Source organism: Pristis pectinata, chromosome 12 (assembly GCF_009764475.1).
Source record: "Pristis pectinata isolate sPriPec2 chromosome 12, sPriPec2.1.pri, whole genome shotgun sequence".
NCBI lineage: Eukaryota > Metazoa > Chordata > Chondrichthyes > Rhinopristiformes > Pristidae > Pristis > Pristis pectinata.
This window is the reverse complement of record NC_067416.1, coordinates 31,548,779-31,566,483: the sequence shown is the minus strand read 5'-3', so window position 1 is coordinate 31,566,483 and position 17,705 is coordinate 31,548,779. Positions and strand designations below refer to the sequence as shown.

Below are 17,705 nucleotides of genomic sequence, written 5' to 3'. Positions count from 1 at the left end.
TTCTGGTAGCGTTTATTTACCTTATTAAATACATTAAGTAATTGTAAAAAGGCCTTTCAAGAAATATGGAACAATTTGAGTGTTTCGATATTGTTTAAGTGGCTGTAGTTACAGTTCTTAAGGACGTCACTTCTGTAGTGTGCAATAACAGGAGGGATGTGATTCTCTTCATGCCAATGAGTGCGTAGAGAACAAAGAGCCCCCATAAACTGGATTAACTGCAGTTACTGCAGGTGCCAATCAGAGCCCTTCATTTATTAAGTCTGAGGTAAAAGACCAGCCAGATCCTTATTGAATGGCAGAACAAGGGGCTGAACAGCCTAATCCAGTTTCTATTTCTTATGTTCCTAAGTCCAGGTGGAGGAAGAAGGGAAACTGGAGGGGGGGTGGGGGGGTGAGCAAGAGCTAGTAAACTGCGGGAGAAAAACTCCACAATATAGAAGCCCACCCTCATTTTAGTTAGATGCCAAGGTGTGGGTCAAACACTCAAGCAAATTAGGAATGTGCCATTGCCACATGTACCAGCGTGTAGATGCACTGCGTCTGTGATGCCTGATGTGTGAAGGTTGAGGTGGGTGTTGGGAACAGCCATAGTAGATTAGATGAAGAATGGTCTACCACCTGAGGCACAATGCAGTATTCTGCTAAAGTGGAGCTGCACCTGTCTAAGCACATGCAGTCTGATTGCTAAATCAATCCAGTTTGTGGTTTGTAATGTGCTCATTAAGAGTCGAGAAGCAGTGAAGGGACACAGCATTTTAAAATTATTCTATATCTAAAACAATTTGACAGCATTCAAAGTGTGATATTTGGATCAGATTCTACTGTTTTTTTAATATTTATATTTTTCCGAATATCATAGGTTAGTGCAACCTATTCATTTGGGGGAAAGAAAGCATTTGGAAAACAGCTATAATGGAAAAGTTCCTTAGTTGGCATGGATGGTGACAAATGATTAATGTTGTGAATATACTGCCAACATTATGTCAAGTGAAATATTTATGTATAATAGTTGCATTAATCTGTGAGTTAGCCAGTAAAATTTATCTCAGTATCTCTAGCCCAAACATATGGTGAGCAAGGAGGGGCTGAACATCTGTCGCCACTGAAAGTTGTGCTTAAAAAAGTAAAAAAGCAGTAGCGCTGAACATAAAAAAGAAAGAAAATTACAACTTCGTTGGTTATATTGTGTTGCAGTGATACTAGAAGATATTAATAACTACTTGTATGATACTCATACTGTCCAGATCTCAATTTCATTAAATCTCATGCCATTCATGCATGGCAGTTGCTTGCTACTGTCATTAACCGTTCACTATGGACATTACCATTTATTAACTACACAAGCCAATACATAAACCACTGTTATCTGCATTGTAAAAGTACTCAGAAATACATTAGAATGATTGTCCAGATCAAATCTCACGTCACAACACAGGCAACCCAGTTTTATTTCCAAATCAAGTTCTATATCATTGTAGTATCAGTGACTACATACTAATCGGCACTTCTGCTACTTACAAAGATCACACTTCAAGGCAAGGACACTTAGTCACTGCTTATAAAGAGGATGATACAGGCTGCAGGTACAGCTGCTGCTTCACAGCTCCTGTGACCCAGGTTCAATCCTGATCTCTAGCGCTGCCTGTGTAGAGTTTGCATGTTCTCCTTGTGAGCATATGGGTTTGCCCAGATGCTTCAGTTTTCTCCCACATGCTGGAAGGTTACTTAGCTACTGTACATTACTCCTTATGTTTTATGTCATAAGGAAATATGAAAAATATGAAATAACAGTTCACATGTAGGCTCTACCTATTTTCCAGATAGTATGTGGTAACAGTAACTGCTGTGGCAGGTTCACCTATCAAAACCATCAGTTGACTTGCTCAAAGACAGTATCTGTTCACCCTAAAATAGATAAAGCTTCTCCATATTGTGTGAACCTCCACTGAACTTGCAATTGATAACAGAAAAATATTATAGTTTATATTGGTATCCGATTTTTCCTTTCCCCTCCCATCCCACAGCACAGCACTCATATTTCACATTAATTAGTGCCGAAACTGGGGTGTTTACCTTCTTGATCATTCACGGCAGAGGAGAGGGAAGCAATAAGGGCATCAGCTACAGGAGAAGAACACAAGAACAGGGAGGGAATAAGAGCAAAGAGTCAGAAATTAGTTAGCACAATCAGATTATGAAAGATTAAATATTAGTCAGACTGTAGCAAAATTAATAACTCTAATTGTAGAACATGAGGGTCACACACCAAGTAATGACATTAACGATTAAGCCAGCATGCTCTGAAAAGAGAAAATAAGCAACAGTCTAATTCAGTTAAACTTTTGTTTTTGCAGTCTACCAAATAAAGAAAAGATGGAGAGAAAAGTAATTGCAAGGAAATCAGCAACCTGCTGTACATTCTGCCCTTCCAACAGCACCAGGAATGTTGTTCTGACAATTGGAAACATCTGGAGTATCATTGAAACAGGAGCACAAGAGTGATTTCAGAGATATTTTGCGATGGTTTCAGTTTCCTACAAATTCTGTATATGAACAACAGCATTGTCATTGATGACACCAGCACTGCGTGTTTTAGACAGCTTAAATTCCTAACTTCCTTGTTTCCATTTCATTTTCATCAGAAGCAGCAGTGGCCAGTTCCTGAGATACAATCTATAGCTTAAACAAGCAATGTGTCACAGTACCATGCATACTGACGAACACCTGTTAATGTGGTTTAGACCGTCATTGTGGGTACTGTAAATGTGGTTTGACCATCAGCTGTGGGAGGCCTGAATTGAATTATCTGGTCTTTCCACCAAGATAATGATCTTATATGGTTGCGATAATCAGAAAATTGACTTTTATGAGGTGTTAGGAGATTGATATTTTCAGGCAATTTAAATCTCAGGAACAATTACTGAAACACCTTTGACTAAGTGCCAGTCTGTTGCCTACTGGGACTGGGTCACACTTGTACAATGCTGTGCTGGCAGATCATTGCCTTGTCTTAAAACTCTTAGTCAAAATTTATAAAAAGTAACTTGAAGAATGTCATGGTCTCAACACCAATCATATTCCCTTCGTAGCTTTATTTACAAACCACGTTAAGACAAATTGTAAGTACTGCAAAATGCAACAAAAAGGCAAAATTGTAAACCACAGCCAAACAAAACTTGCATCTACCAGAAATCTCAGCCTTGCCCATGACTTCCCACCTAGGTCAGTGACATTCAATTAAGTGTCAAGGCACCAAAAGACAACAATCAATTCGCAACTAGTTCAGATTTCAGGAGCAGCAACGTAGTTTTATGCGTTTGCTCAAACACAATTGCAGCTGGGATTGTTATACAAGAATTTGCTTGGCAGCAGAAATATCATGAGATCACTGGGTTGTGTACAGGCCCAGCTACTTTTTGAAAATTAAACCAGCACCACATTAACTTGTCTCAAACACCGGTCCACATCCAGAAACTGGAGCCAGAATTAGATTGACTGATAGAATTATCACTGATCTGCTGAATGTTTTTTTAAGTTGTAAAGCTCTCCATGAAATTAATATGAAATGATTACATTTACATATCTCAAAATTCAATTGCAAAACTCTGTGGGGGGGGGGGGGTGGAGAGCAATATCAATGCTATGGAACTGAAAATTAGCTAAACCCAGAGTAGAAGGGAATTGTGCCCATTTCTGGAAGTCCCTGGCAGCTAATTTCAGTCTTTTTGGTGGGATTTTTGTTTGAGCTACTACCTTTGTTCCCCCCAATCTAAAGCTCCCCCTAGATGATGTCAACAAATTGAAATATGCAAAGCCTTTTTAAAGTAGTGTCAAGTGACAGACAAATGTTGTTAACTTCATTAATGCTGGGTAAAGCAATTTCAAGGCCAGTATATTTTTGTGCGTTTCAGACTAATTGAAAGAGCACTGGGAAGATAAGGAGGGACTGGTAAAATATACAGTTTTTCTGGCCTCCTCCAGTCTACAACTCAGAGCACTACTTTCTTCTAATTCTCAACTCTTTCCCATTCCTCTCACCCCAACAAATGCTTATGTCCCGAAGTTAAGATCCAGCTCCCTCTCTCTCCTATTTTAAGACCATCCTTCAAACCTCACCATTTCTCCATGTTTTTAGCCACCTGGCTTAATATCTCTTCCAGATCATTTTTTTTTTGTCAAATTAGAACCCCCCCTATTCTAGGTTAATGATGCAATACAAATGCTAATTGTTGCTATACATTGGATTACATAGGTGTGTGAGAAAACAATCTTTAAGGAAAAAATCTTTTCTATTTATTCTTTCCTCTTCATTTCCTGACTCCGTTAAAACAGTATTAGATCCTGCTTCTTTCATGATAGGATGATCTAGCCTCGACTGGCCTCCAACAACTGAGACTGGAAATTTCCTAGTGGGAAATAATGAACTGGCACCCATTCCCTAGAACCAGTAACTAACTCGTAATAGTGCAGTGTGCAATATCAGTAGCAAATAAGCAAAACTTTCTCTCCAAACTCACACTCTCAATCACTCAGTGTGACCTTTCAGTTACTCTCCCACTTTATTTGATCTTGTCTAACTATCTCAAGGAGAAAATGATGATTATATCAATTTATAGACATACTAGAATACAGATGTTTCCAAAGAATGTCAAACAGAACAAGTAATGAAAATGAAGAAATGCTTGTGCCAAAAATATTGTTTCAAACTGTGAATAGGAGCCAACATAACAAGTTTTGTACCGTCAGAGAGAGATTCATAGTCATAGTCGTATTCATCATCTTCATCATCTTCCTCGTCATTGTTGGAGGTACCTGCGCCGGTCAGGCTGCCATTGCTCGACTGTGCTTGCAGGTTTGCAAGCTGATGTGCCTGCAGGATATAGCACGTTGTCAGTGAAGCAACTTCCGGACAAAAGCTTATAGTACAAATGAGTCAAGCATAAAAATGCCAGGAAGTACTCCTTCGTTTGAACAGTAATAGAAATCTGGAATACAGTCCTTTCTGAAACTCCTGGGACTGTGATATTTATTAAAGGTTGTACACTGAACCAAGGGAGTGGTTGAAATCAAGATCAACTACAATCTCAGTTGAATGAATCAATAGGCTCAAGGAGTTGATTGGCCTATCCCTATTCTACTGTTCCAAAAGAAACACCAAATCATGCCCCTTCAGAGAAGATCCCCAGAAATCATGTAAAAGTTTGCAATTCTGCATTTCCAGCCAGCTTACCTTTTGTTTAAGTATATCTACTGGAGTCTGATGGGCCTTCAGTTTTTTGTTTTTGAGGAGGATTTTTCCTTTGAGCTGCCATACAGATGGGAGCATTGGATTATCTGCAAAATCACTCTCAAACAAAAATTTTGTCACCAGCTTGTCTCCAAATACAGTCTACAAAAAAAAACAGAGAAAGCTCCTGTGAATGTAGATTTAAGCTGACTCAGCAGTTGCTTTAGGGGAGTACCACGGTGCAGGCTGCAGAGCTAAGATACTTACCTTAACAATTTCTGCCATCTTCCGCTGCTGGGGCAACGAGCAGTGATTCTCAATTGACAAAATCACCGGCATCTCAGAATTTACAAAGGCATTGCGATTGATTGATTCGATGACATCCTGTGAAGGAAAGTACAACATTTAAACCACCATTTTACCAGTAATTGTTGCCTATTTACACAGGCTAAAATATTTTCAAGCAAACTAAATCAAATTGCACCTTAAATGGGATCTTGGTGGTGAGAGTGTGTCCATGATATATGATTGGCATACCATCATCTCCATCCCAACAGTCCAGCTCCACACTTCGGCATCCTTGCAACAGCACCTTAAAATGGGAAACAAGCAATAACTAACTGGAGAAATAATAGAACTCAAGAAGTATTTGAGATGGAAATTAGAAAAGACAGGATGAGAAAATGAGACTTGTCAGGCATCTGTGGAGAGAGGACTTATGGTTTCAAGTCAATAATTTTTCATCAGAAAGTGAGCGCCAGAGAGTGAGGGGTGGGGGAAGGGCAAAGCAGAAAAGGAGAAAGGAGACCAAGGAAAGAGACAGACAAAGAAAGGATGTGAGACAGAAAATGAGGAAGAGCAAGAAACAGACAAGAGTCGCAAGAAACTGAGAGACAGAAAGGCAGAAAAGATCAGACAAAATGAGATAAAAATCAAGTGGTTCAGAAGGGATAAAAAACATGAGGAGAAGAGATAAGTAGAGAATATCTGATACCTGGCTGTAAAGTTCAACTGAGGATTCTCCTTTCAGTTGATGGCCAGTAAGGTACGTATTATGAGAGGATTCGATGTAATAGTAGGAAAGTGGATACTGTAAATCCTCAATATTAACTTGAGATTCATCATTCTTTGAAGCAACATTCTCCTTGTCCATTAGAAACCTGAATATAGTAGTTTATAAAAGATACATAACATAAAACTAGAATTAGAAATACATATTAACAGAATAGAGTTGCTCATTAAACACACATTTCTATTCACCTTGTTTCTCTTTCTTCCGTAAATACCCCCATTCCCCTTCTATTTTATGTTGTTCTAAACAGCCATGAACATTGATCCGCACAATCCTGGAATCATCTTATATCAAAATGCTTCCTGCCACAATGGAAAGCAGCATTAATGATATCCTGGAATCTGGATGGGAATTAGTGCCAGTGAGTGTGGTAACTTTGGAATACACCTTGACCAGGTCTTGATATTACATCATTTATTAACAGTGGGTAAAAAAAAATTGGGCCTTCAGGATAAAAAAAATGACAAGAGTAGAAATGATCCACAGACACCAATAGAACACTGGTTGGTGTGTACAGCTATAACCAGCTGAAGTTCAAGGACGAGAGCTTTTGGTTTGATTGTCTTTTCTGCTTCAGGATTCAAATAAACCAGATGTATAATAAAATAATGCATTACCTTGCAAACCCTTCAAATGACATCAGTCCCTGCTGGCGCATGTTGACAGATGGCTCAAATTTCTGTAAGAGAATGAATTTATTATTTTTTCTAACAAAATTTACAATGTTAATACATAGCAGTTTTCTGCAATAATTACAATGGCTAACATAGAGACTGGATAGAGTATTAAGCTAGAATTTTGTCTGTGGGTTGTGTTGATGTGCATTGTGTAGCCTTTATGAGTACATGTTAATCACCACATCCGCAAAAAGATCTTGATGTTCCGATTTAGGATTCATGCAGTAACACTGTTAAAAGCAGCCCTTTCGAAATTTTTAAGGCCAATCATTTTCAAAGATTAAATCAGCAAATAAAAAAAAGCAATAAAATAGAATGATGCTGGCTGAGTTTTGTGCGCCTGGTAATGAAGGCTAGAGGGCTTCAAAAAGGTCACATTATATTTTGGACATAAAACGTCACAATATAATATAATTACAGACTATTACACTGTCTGCTTTCAATGGCATCATCCTCTGGCTGATTGGGTGCTCCATCTGCTGCTCAAGGACTCACAAAAGCCAGGCAAGATGAGAGAACAATTAATGCTGCTGTCTCACAACTCCAGTGACCCAAGTTGATCTGTGTGTGCAAGAGTTTGCATGTTCTCTCCGTGACTGTGCAGCTTCCTCCAGGCGTTCCAGTTTCCTATCACATCTCAAAGATGTGCTTGGCTACTGTAAATTACTCCTTAGTGAAGGTTAATGGGGGGAAAAAAAATCAAAGAGGAGTCAATGAGCATAGGTGAGAGGGAATAAGTTACAGGGGTACAGGAAGAAGGGGAATGGGACCAATGGGATTGCTCCCCTGGGAAACAGCATAGCTCTGATGAGCCAAATGGTCTTTTTATGTGTCACTATATGTATTACATATAAAATAATTTGGCAATTTTCTCAGTTCCAAAAGGGATAAATGTATAGAACAAATTTAGTTGCAGGTTCAGCAGTGTTAATAATATGGCAATCTCAAAAACTGGTACAGATCGCCCAACAGACAATTATCATAGACTAATTTAAAGCTTGGCAGCAGATTATCAATTGTCATCATAGTAATTTGCACATTTATATTCATAAGAGTTTGATTACACATATCAAGTGCCAATATGACACTAAAGCTCTATTCAGTCCTGTACTCTCATTTTGTACATTGAGGTATCTTTAGGATAATGAATCTCTGAAACCTGAATAATGCTGAGAATTTCATCATAGGTGTGATTCTCCCCTTGACAGTTGACCAGGAAGTCATTCAGTTGCTGAATTCCCATTTCACTCTCTCCCAGGGAAGCGATTTCCACTCGATTGGTCACAATGCTGGTAGCAGCGATGTAATCAGAAATTTGTCTCTGATTATCTGATATTTGCTGTCGACTCTTTATAAACAGGCCAAGATCCGACACATTTCTTGTCAAAAGGTCTAAACAAACAGGAGTGAAGTTTTTCATTCTCTATTATGTATTATATTTCAAAATCAGCAGTTAAATTGATACACACATGCATGAATAGATGCATGCACTAACATTTCTTTGAGAAATTCAACAAATAAAATGACTTTTTGGTATGTTTTATGGCATTTCTTCCTCCAAGTACCAAGCAAATTTACTCTAATTTACATTATCAATATTCTTACTTATTTCTTTTACAATATGACAGAGGATACAAATTACAGTAGGAATTAGACAGACTGAAAATAATAATGTTTTGTGAAGATTTAACCTATTTGTACATAATCTGTATACAAGAGTGTTTTATAAAGTAAGCAGAAAGAGTAACTTTGTCTAAATTATGTTTGCACTGCAACCTTATCAAAATCAATTTCTAATCTTAAATCGCTTGCATGTTCTATTTTCTTTTATGCCAAATATCAAATTTCTGTGCATCCATGTCCTTTTTGTCAGTTGTTTCTGCAACTGTTTCTCGTGCTGCTTTCCTTGCTGTACATCTGCCACTATATTCCTGTCGTTCCTGTTCCTATTTCTGCATTTCTATAAACTCCCCCCCAAATGTTTGTGCACGCATGTATGTGTGCACGCGAGTATATGTGTGTGCGTGCGCATTCACGTGTGCATGCATATGTGAACAATTTTCCTGTTCCTCGTCTTTCTCTCTCTCCACCCATCTCTCCTACTCTTGTGTCTGTCTGCATTCTCCTGCACCTGCCTCTCTCTGTACAACCCTTCTGCTCCTCTCTCTCTGTATATGTATCTTTCCCAGTAAACAATGTAAGGGTGAATTGAAAGAACATATTTTAGGCAGAATATTCCTAAACTGTGAAATCTCCTATCAGGAGAAGAACCTTTACTAACCTCAAAGAAGTGCCCAGATTCAAAAATTATCAAGTAAGTAATTGAAATATTATTGCTGGAAATCACTGACCTAGGTCAGGCTGCAGCCCAGTGATGTTGTCATCTATCGTCAGGTTTGTGTATAGTGGGGTAGATTCTGAGCCAGAGCGATTGCACGACACAGAGTAAAGGTCAAAAAGATCCTTCAGGTCCTTCCGACTTCGTACACTAGTCCATAAACAAACAGAGTGAATCTCGTTGACTACATGCACACTTGCTAAGCACAAAGCATCATTCAACTAAAGCAAGGAATTTGTTTTTGAGGAAAGGTTATTGACCTGAAATATTAACTATTTCTCTCTCTCGCCAGATGCTGCCTGACTAGTTGAGAATTTCCAGCATTTTGTTTTTACTTCATTTTTCCTCAAAGAGTTGGGTTTCGCTTTCAAAATTTGTTTATTGGCATTAATCATTGTGCTGTCCCAATATGAAAACGATGCAGATATTTCATTCAAGGCACCAGTGAGATCATATTTACCTGAATGATTTGAAAAGTTCGACGAACTCAACAAAACTCATGTTGCTATCAGAGACCATGAAGTCCTGAAATCCTTTCAGCCCTCCTTTCACCCGTCCATGCCAGCTGTTACTCCCTCTTGTGCTATTTGAAGACCACACAACCAGGTTAGATAAAAGCATAAAACAAATCAGGAAAACAAAATGGGTAGTGACTTTTAACTTGGACTCTGAAGCATGGCAGCTTCAAGGCATGTTGTAGTGTAAAATATATCTTCAGTTAGTTGTTGAGATGTTGCTTTTAGAAAGACTAGAAAGAATGTACTAAAGTAAATAAATGCGCGTGAGAAGGATTCTGATGCAATGACTGGAGGACGGCTGGAAGGGGATGTTTTAGAATGAGTCTAAGGCAACGGCCAGGATGAAATGAGGGTGTATGGAGGTGAACTGTGGGGGTAAATATCTAAGGCAGCCTTTGTGGGGCAAGGGGAATGGCTGTAGTGAAATCTAAGGCAAGTGTGGGTGTGGTGGTGAAGTCTAACATCTAAAAAGGTACAATGTGGTGGACTCCTTAGACATGGACCATAGATTGAAAATGAATGGCTAATTGTTTTCACTTTAGCATTTCTTAAGCTAAAGGGGGAAACAGAGAGGGCAGAGAGGTTGTTACTTCATATTCACTCTCAAGAGCTGGGTCTATGTCAATATCATCCACTACTTTCCTGTTTTTTTTAAATACAAGTTCTTTTCAATGAGATAAAAGGTTTTAAAAGAAATAAGATGCAAGGGAAAGTCAAGCATATAATGCATTATAGAGCCATGGCTGCAATCAGGAGAGATTACTGAGGGATGGAGGCTTAAAATCAGGAAAAGGGATGAAGTGGTTAGCTGATCAATGCAGCGAGGAAAGGACACAAGGATATAAAGAGTCAAAAGCCAGAGTTGGCCTTTCAATAGGATCATGGCTGATCCTTTACGTTAGTGGCAAGTTCCTGTATAAACCCATCCTCTTCTTTAGGAAAGTCTGATATAAAGTACTCATTCAATATTCCAGCCAGGTCCTCCATTTCTTTGCTTGGAACACCTTGTTGGTCCCCTGGAGGTCCAATGCCTGTTCTGACTACCACTTACTATTTTCATGCCTATAGAGGCTTGTGGATTCTCTTATTATAACAGCTAATCTATTCTCTTTTGTTCCATTTTAATTTCCTTTTCATCTCGCTTTACTCAGCCTCCTTGCTACTTTAATTATTGATATGACATGCATCATATTCCCTCTTTTATCATATTCTTTGTCTCCTTTGTCATCAGGGGATGCTAGCTTTGGCTCCTCCACCTTTCTTGTAGGAAAGTATCCGGCCTACATCTCTTTGTTGAGGTCAATCATTATCCATTACAGATTTACCTGCCAATTTTTGATTCTACTTTACTCTGGCCAGATTGCCTCTCATCTCACTGAAGTTAGGCCTTCTTCCATTAAGGAGGTCTCTCTCAGTTTGTTCTGATCCTTTCCTCATTCCCAAACTAAAACTTTCAGTACCCAAATTTACTCCCACTGACACTTCACTTTGTTCCTCAGAATGCTTCCTTCCTAGTTGGGACAAAAGCATGCTAATGAAGTTCCCCTGAACACATCTCAGAAATATCAACTTTTCTTTTCCTTTTATCTCAATCAATATTCAGGTAACTGAAGTCCCCCGGTACCACCACTCTGGAGTTCCTGTACATTTCTGTCATTAGCCTGCAGGGCTGCACCTCCATCTCTCTCACTATTTGGCAGTCTTTGGAATATCGAAGTAAACATGATCGCTTCCTACTTGCTTCCTGACAAAAACAAATGAATTCTGTGCATCGCACCTCTCTCCACAATTAATACCATCCCATCTCCTCCTTTTCTCTTCACCATCTTCTCTTTACACCTTCTATCACAAATATGAAGTGCCCAGTCCTGCTGTTTCCTGAGCCATATTTCACTGAGGTCATGTGCGGAAATTACTAACTTCACAAAAATGATGATGTCAATCTGGGATACATGTCTAAGAAGCAAGATCTCACAATATAAAATATCCACCATAAATAACATAAACCATGTTATCATGTGCCAAGTCAATATTTCACAAAAGTACAAAAGCATATGGAACTGCATGAGGTTAAATACTTATGAAACTGAGTTTTGTTTTCTATATTATAAAGCCACTTATCTTTGGACAGAAAATAGAAATATTCAAATATAGACTAAATTACAGAATATAACCAAATGGACCATTTTGTCATGTTGGGGTTCTATTCCCATAGAGTTGCACCCTCTACTTCAAATGTTTATCCAATTTCCCACTAAACTATAATATGGCCTCCACCTAGCTCTACCCTGTGCCACAGAATTCCATGCTCCAACAATTGTAGCAGAAAGAAGTTCCCCTTAACACCTCACATTTCTGTGACTTAATAATCCCCCTCCTCCAGCACCACTGTCTCTGCAAACAAAAGTGATAGTCATCCTTACTTATCTCAGTAGTAACAAGTATCTCGATTTGTATCATTCCCCTTAGCCTTGGCTTCTCCTGTGTAAATTGCTGAGTGTTGTATATGTTTCCTCAATGTTCTGCACTCACACATAGAGTCATTTGATGAAACAGCTTACAGAGAGGAGGTTGAGAGGCTGGCGGATTGGTGCTCAGTCAACAATCTATCCTTGAACGTGGATAAAACAAGGGAGATGATTGTGGATTTTAGAAAGGCCCAGGCTGACCACTCATCTGCAGAATCATAGATGACCCTTCTCATCCCTCCCACAACCTATTTGCCCCACTACTGTCTGGCAAGCAGTACTGGAGCATCCAGGCCAGAACTACTAGACTGTACAACAGCTTTATCCCCCCAGGCTGTCAGGCTCCTGAATACCCTGGAGACAGTTTCAGACAAATGCTGCATCAAAAGCCCTGGTTTGCACAACGGCGTACAAGAACTTTGGCTGCTGCTGAACACATTTATACAGTTAGTGCAACACAGTTCTGTATTTTCTTTGACCAACTTGGTTTTGCACTAACTCTGCACTAAATTTGTATTCTGTATATACCCTTTTTTTTGCACTGTTTGTACTTGCACATTTTTTTTGTCTGCATTTTTATGTATGTCCTCTGTTGTGAGTGTGGGGGAAACACCATTTCGTTCCTCCATGTGTTTTTATAGCATATGGGTGAATGACAATAAAGTAACTTGACTTGACTTACATACTGAATACTGAAATACAGTAGAAACTGTATTGGCATGGTCAGCACAGACATCATGGGCTGAAAGTTCTGTCCCTGTGGTGTACTGTTCTATGTTCTAACTGCTTTGGCCATCTCTGAGGTTTAAAAGTTTACTTTTCATATGAAACTTTAAATAAGGAAAACTATACCAAACGATGCATTGATGGGAAGAAAAATGTGAGAATCAGTGATCATTTATTCTCTCATACCCAGTTTTGGTCTTGCTGACAGTTGAAAGGACTGGAGAGGAGGCAGGTCTCACTGGTGTAGATGTTGGAGGGCCTAATGTGGTTGATGTTGGAGTGGTGAGAGAACGGGCTCTGGTAGGAAGCGTACAGGAACCAGGAGAAGCCATTGCGATCGTCAAATCTGAAAAGGATAAACATGTCAAATAAATTTTAGCAGATACTGGCCCAGAATTCACTGGTACAAATCTGGAGTCCTTAATCACCACTCTCCTGATCTCAATTAAAATGTATGGGCTAACAAGCTCAACAGTGGTAGCAGACCATTGAGCTTAGTACCATAGAGAAATCTCAGGGCTGGGGAGAACTGCACAGCCAACAAAGAGAGGGGAGATAGCAGCTTCCACTATCCAACTATCTGTGATTTACTTCAAATTTCCATAGAGTTGCTGATATTTGTATGGGGAAGTGCTGATTGTTCTGAATGGAACCACCAGGATCATTCAGCAAAATCTAAGCTCATGTTTCGTAGTTTACATTACATGTTTTCTTCAAATTCTGAAGTTAAATATTTAAAAAATGCACTAAATTATGGTCAACTGAAAGCAATTCTTCACTAGTCAAACCAATAAAAAGGCATTATTAAAAACAAAAAAAAAGATTGATTGCAAGAACATCAACCTAATGTTGCAATCTATTGTTGATTTCTAGCCTTATATTTATAATCACATGTTTCAGTCTACCTTATGAATTACCATTACAATTACATGTTGCAACCTGGTATCATGATCTGATATTATAACTTTCCTCTAAACCTACCTACATCCTCCAGCATAACCAGTCAACCCACAATCAGTATTTTTTTCCCAGAACCAACCACTCTCTACTAAATAACATAACAACATTTGGTCTCAGAGTGTCATAGAATTAGGGAACACCAAAACAGGTTGGTCAACCAACTGAGTCTGCACCAAACATCAACCAATGCATTTATACTAATTCTACATGTATTTTACCACATTCCCATCAACTTCTCACATATTTTATCACTCACACACTAGGGGGAATTCATAATGGCCAATTAGCCAACCAACCAGCACACCTTTAGGATGTGGAAGGAAATCAGAGCATCCAGAGGAAACCCATACAATCACAGAAAGAACATGCAAACTCCACTGGAAGTCGGGATTGAACCTGAGCCATTGAAGCTGGGAGGCAGTGGCTCAGCTAGTTGTGTTGCCCAGCTGTGCCATTCTCCTCCATCTCAGGTACATCCATTTATAACAAATTTTCTTAAAATATGAACTAGAACTCCTGATCCATGAGTACCGCAGATATTTACGGGAAGAAGTTTGTTACCTGATTCTTCTTGTTCATCAAAGTCTGCTGGGTCAGATCCACTCCTGCTTCGAGATTCTTTGCAGCTTCGAGCCTTGCGTGTGCCGATCTCCTCATCAGTAATCTCCCCACTGTCTCCCTGCACAGAACCAAATTTTTCAGTTAATTAATCCCTGATCAAAAGCACACCATACAGTTACTTATGGGAGTCTCATTTCATACCCTGATGAGTGATTTCTTTATCTTTTTGGCCGTGTTCATTCCCAGTGTGTTGTTGCGCTGTAGGTTGGATTTTTCTGTGTTTTTGTTCAAAGTCGCTGTCGCTGTGTTTCTTGTGATCCATCGTCTGCCTCCAAAGAGTTCAATAACCTGAGCCAATGTTGGTCCCTCAAACTTGCCTTCCTCCTACACAGATTAAAACATAGAATTGTACAGCATTAAACAAGCCACTTACCCATATAGAACATAACAGCACAGTACAGGCCCTTCAGCCCACAATGTTGTGCCAACATTTTATCCTGCTCTAAGATCTATCTAACCCTTCCCTCCCACATAGACATTGGCATGCACAGTAGTGTAGCGGTTAGTGTAACGTTATTACAGCGCCAGCAACTGGGGTTCAATTCCCGCCGCTGCCTGTAAGGAGTTTGTATGTTCTCTCCGTGCCTTTGTGGGTTTCCTCTGGGTGCTCCGGTTTCCTCCCACATTCTAAAGACGTACGGGTTAGGAAGTTGTGGGCATGCTATTTTGGCGCTGGAAGTGTGGCGACACTTGTGGGCTGCCCCCTGAACACTCCACGCAAAAGATGCATTTCACTGGTGTTTTGATGTACATGTGACTAATAAAGATAATCTGATCTGATAGCCCCCTATTTTTCTATCATTCATGTGTCTATCTAAGAGTCTATTAAATGTCCCTAATGTATCTGCCCCCACAACCTCTGCAGGCAGTGCGTTCCACACACCCACCACTCTGTGTAAAAAAAAATTACCCCTGACATCCCCCCATACCTTCCTCCGATCACCTTAAAATTATGTCCCCTTGTGTTAGCCATTGTCATGTTAGCCATATGAACTAACTGGCATTCGGGCTCCACGCACATCTCCTCCCACCTCATTTCATTTCATGCTATCACCTTCTATTCCTTCCTCCTCATCCACTCACTGACATTCCTCTTAAGCTTTAATCTTCACATGTTAATCATACTTTTGCATTTTCTAGAGGTTGCCAAACTTTTCTTAACATCCATTTCCTTCTAGACTTACCAGCTGCCTAGGTGCCCTACCAACATACCTTAGCAAAGACAGACAGACAAGAGTTCAAGGGGGAGAGAAGAGGAGGCTAGGTAAGTCACCTTTAGTTAGTTCTGCCATGTCCAGCTGGATGTCAGCAGGTTGACTTGTTGCTAAGTACCTACGGCCTAATAGTCCAATGAAATTAAATCAGCCATCTTATAATTTTCCCCACACCTCTTTGAGGGATGATGTGCACAACCCAGTGTGTTATGTGCACTACAGTTTAGCAACCTCCACTCAGCTTTTTTCTTAATCTCATTTCTTGCCTTCACTCTCACAAAGTTAGTTTTTCCAATTTGGGTTTTTTTTTTAAACCTAGAAACTATTACTTTAACATTTGTATTTATTTCAAGTAAAATTCTATATCAAGCCAAGTAAATGAATCACAAATTTCAAAACAGTGTGGATCAATAGGTTTTAGTATAATTTCTTTATTTTTTTCTGTCAATCCAAGCCAGGTAGTTAAGTTATCTCTCCTCCTGTTTAAAATGAATTGCACATTCTGTCTCCCTTGCATGATGAATAGAATTTGTGACCTTTGAATTTACAGAAATATTACCCTAAAGTAAATGCTGTGATGGGTTTAGACCTGAAGACTAAATATTTACATTTTCATAGCTATCAAAATATTTTTGTCCTTTTACAGTTGTGCCTAGTAAAATGGTACTGATCTTGAAATATGATGCACCAAATTGTGCTGCCTTTGGCCAGTATTTTCCACCAGCATTCAGCTATTCAGACTGAAGTAGGTCTGCAACCACTTGCATACACTGTTAAGCCAGGATTTACTGACGGATTTGGAGTGTCACATGGAATCCAATAGGTCACTCTTGTAAAGTTAGCACTGAGACAAAGGGTCTCAGACTGGAAACTTTCACTCTTTTTCTCTTTCTATAGATGCTGCCTGACCTGTTGAGTGTCAGACCTGTCCAGCATTTTCTGCTTCCATTTCAGCTTTCAGATTTCCAGCATCTGCAGTTTTTTTTTTCATTCGGCATTGAACCTATTGAAGGAGAATAAAGGAGACTCTTTTCTACACCAAAGAGTTTTTGATGTTAACATCAAGTGCCCAAAATGAAAGTTTTACTTCTCAGCACTACTTATCACAATGACACAAACACTCTTCTTTAAAAGACTCCCTCACTCCACTCTTTATAAAATTTTCACTCTCCACTCAATAGTAAAATCTTGAGCATTACTGCATTACATTGGGAAGAATGACCTCCAGCAAAATATTGGTTCAGCTCAAACCTTATTTATCTCATCTACTAGCAAAGTAAATCTCTTATGTTCACCATGTCATGCCCCTTTTTGAATAAGCTGTTCTCACCTATCAATTTCTCCCAACACATCCCTCAAACACCAATGGATACTTTTATTTCTTTCTCTTACCAAGCTCTAGGGCTTGGATAAACTACAGTACTATGTCATAGAAATCAAAGCGGTATTTCACACACAAAATGTAGTATGACCAGAATACTACAGCCAATGAGAACATGACTCAAATTATTTCCGACCTAGATCACTTTCAACTTCACTCTTGGGAATTTCTTTTCCACTCACTGAGCACATAATTGATACTTCGCTTCCAACAGTTTCTTGTGTTTGATTGAAGTGCATTTAATTTGATTCTAATGAGCTTTCTTTGTAAAATTTTGGCTGTTTTCTGAGTTCATCATTGATCTTCCTTTGTTTGGGGTAAATTGAATTGCTTACTATGTGGCATAGGCATTTACTTTAGTGCATTAGTGCATTGATTTCTGAACACTCCCACTCAGCTGCCATCTCTTTATTCTTTCCTCTTAGTTACTTAATAATTTGCATCTTTTTTAATTAGCTTGTTTAGTTTCTCATCCAATAATTAATAGTCTATTCAGTTAG

General features: G+C 39.1%; 1 protein-coding gene across 7 annotated transcripts in view; it reads right to left on the bottom strand.

Annotated features, from left to right (window-relative positions):
- plce1 (phospholipase C, epsilon 1) overlaps positions 1–17,705 on the bottom strand; it is a 269,332-nt gene that overhangs the window by 44,118 nt on the left and 207,509 nt on the right. For 5 of the 7 annotated variants that reach the window (XM_052027250.1, XM_052027251.1, XM_052027253.1 and 2 more), the window contains 13 exons: positions 14,752–14,934; positions 14,551–14,668; positions 13,216–13,375; positions 9,778–9,900; positions 9,331–9,467; positions 8,139–8,371; positions 6,920–6,981; positions 6,225–6,390; positions 5,715–5,822; positions 5,498–5,614; positions 5,234–5,392; positions 4,744–4,873; positions 2,077–2,124 (listed from right to left, as the gene is read on the bottom strand). In XM_052027250.1, coding sequence (XP_051883210.1) covers positions 2,077–2,124; positions 4,744–4,873; positions 5,234–5,392; positions 5,498–5,614; positions 5,715–5,822; positions 6,225–6,390; positions 6,920–6,981; positions 8,139–8,371; positions 9,331–9,467; positions 9,778–9,900; positions 13,216–13,375; positions 14,551–14,668; positions 14,752–14,934 — 1,744 coding nt within the window. The remainder of the gene's footprint in view (positions 1–2,076; positions 2,125–4,743; positions 4,874–5,233; positions 5,393–5,497; positions 5,615–5,714; positions 5,823–6,224; positions 6,391–6,919; positions 6,982–8,138; positions 8,372–9,330; positions 9,468–9,777; positions 9,901–13,215; positions 13,376–14,550; positions 14,669–14,751; positions 14,935–17,705) is intronic. The other 2 variants (XM_052027252.1, XM_052027256.1) reach the window with 1 other exon arrangement.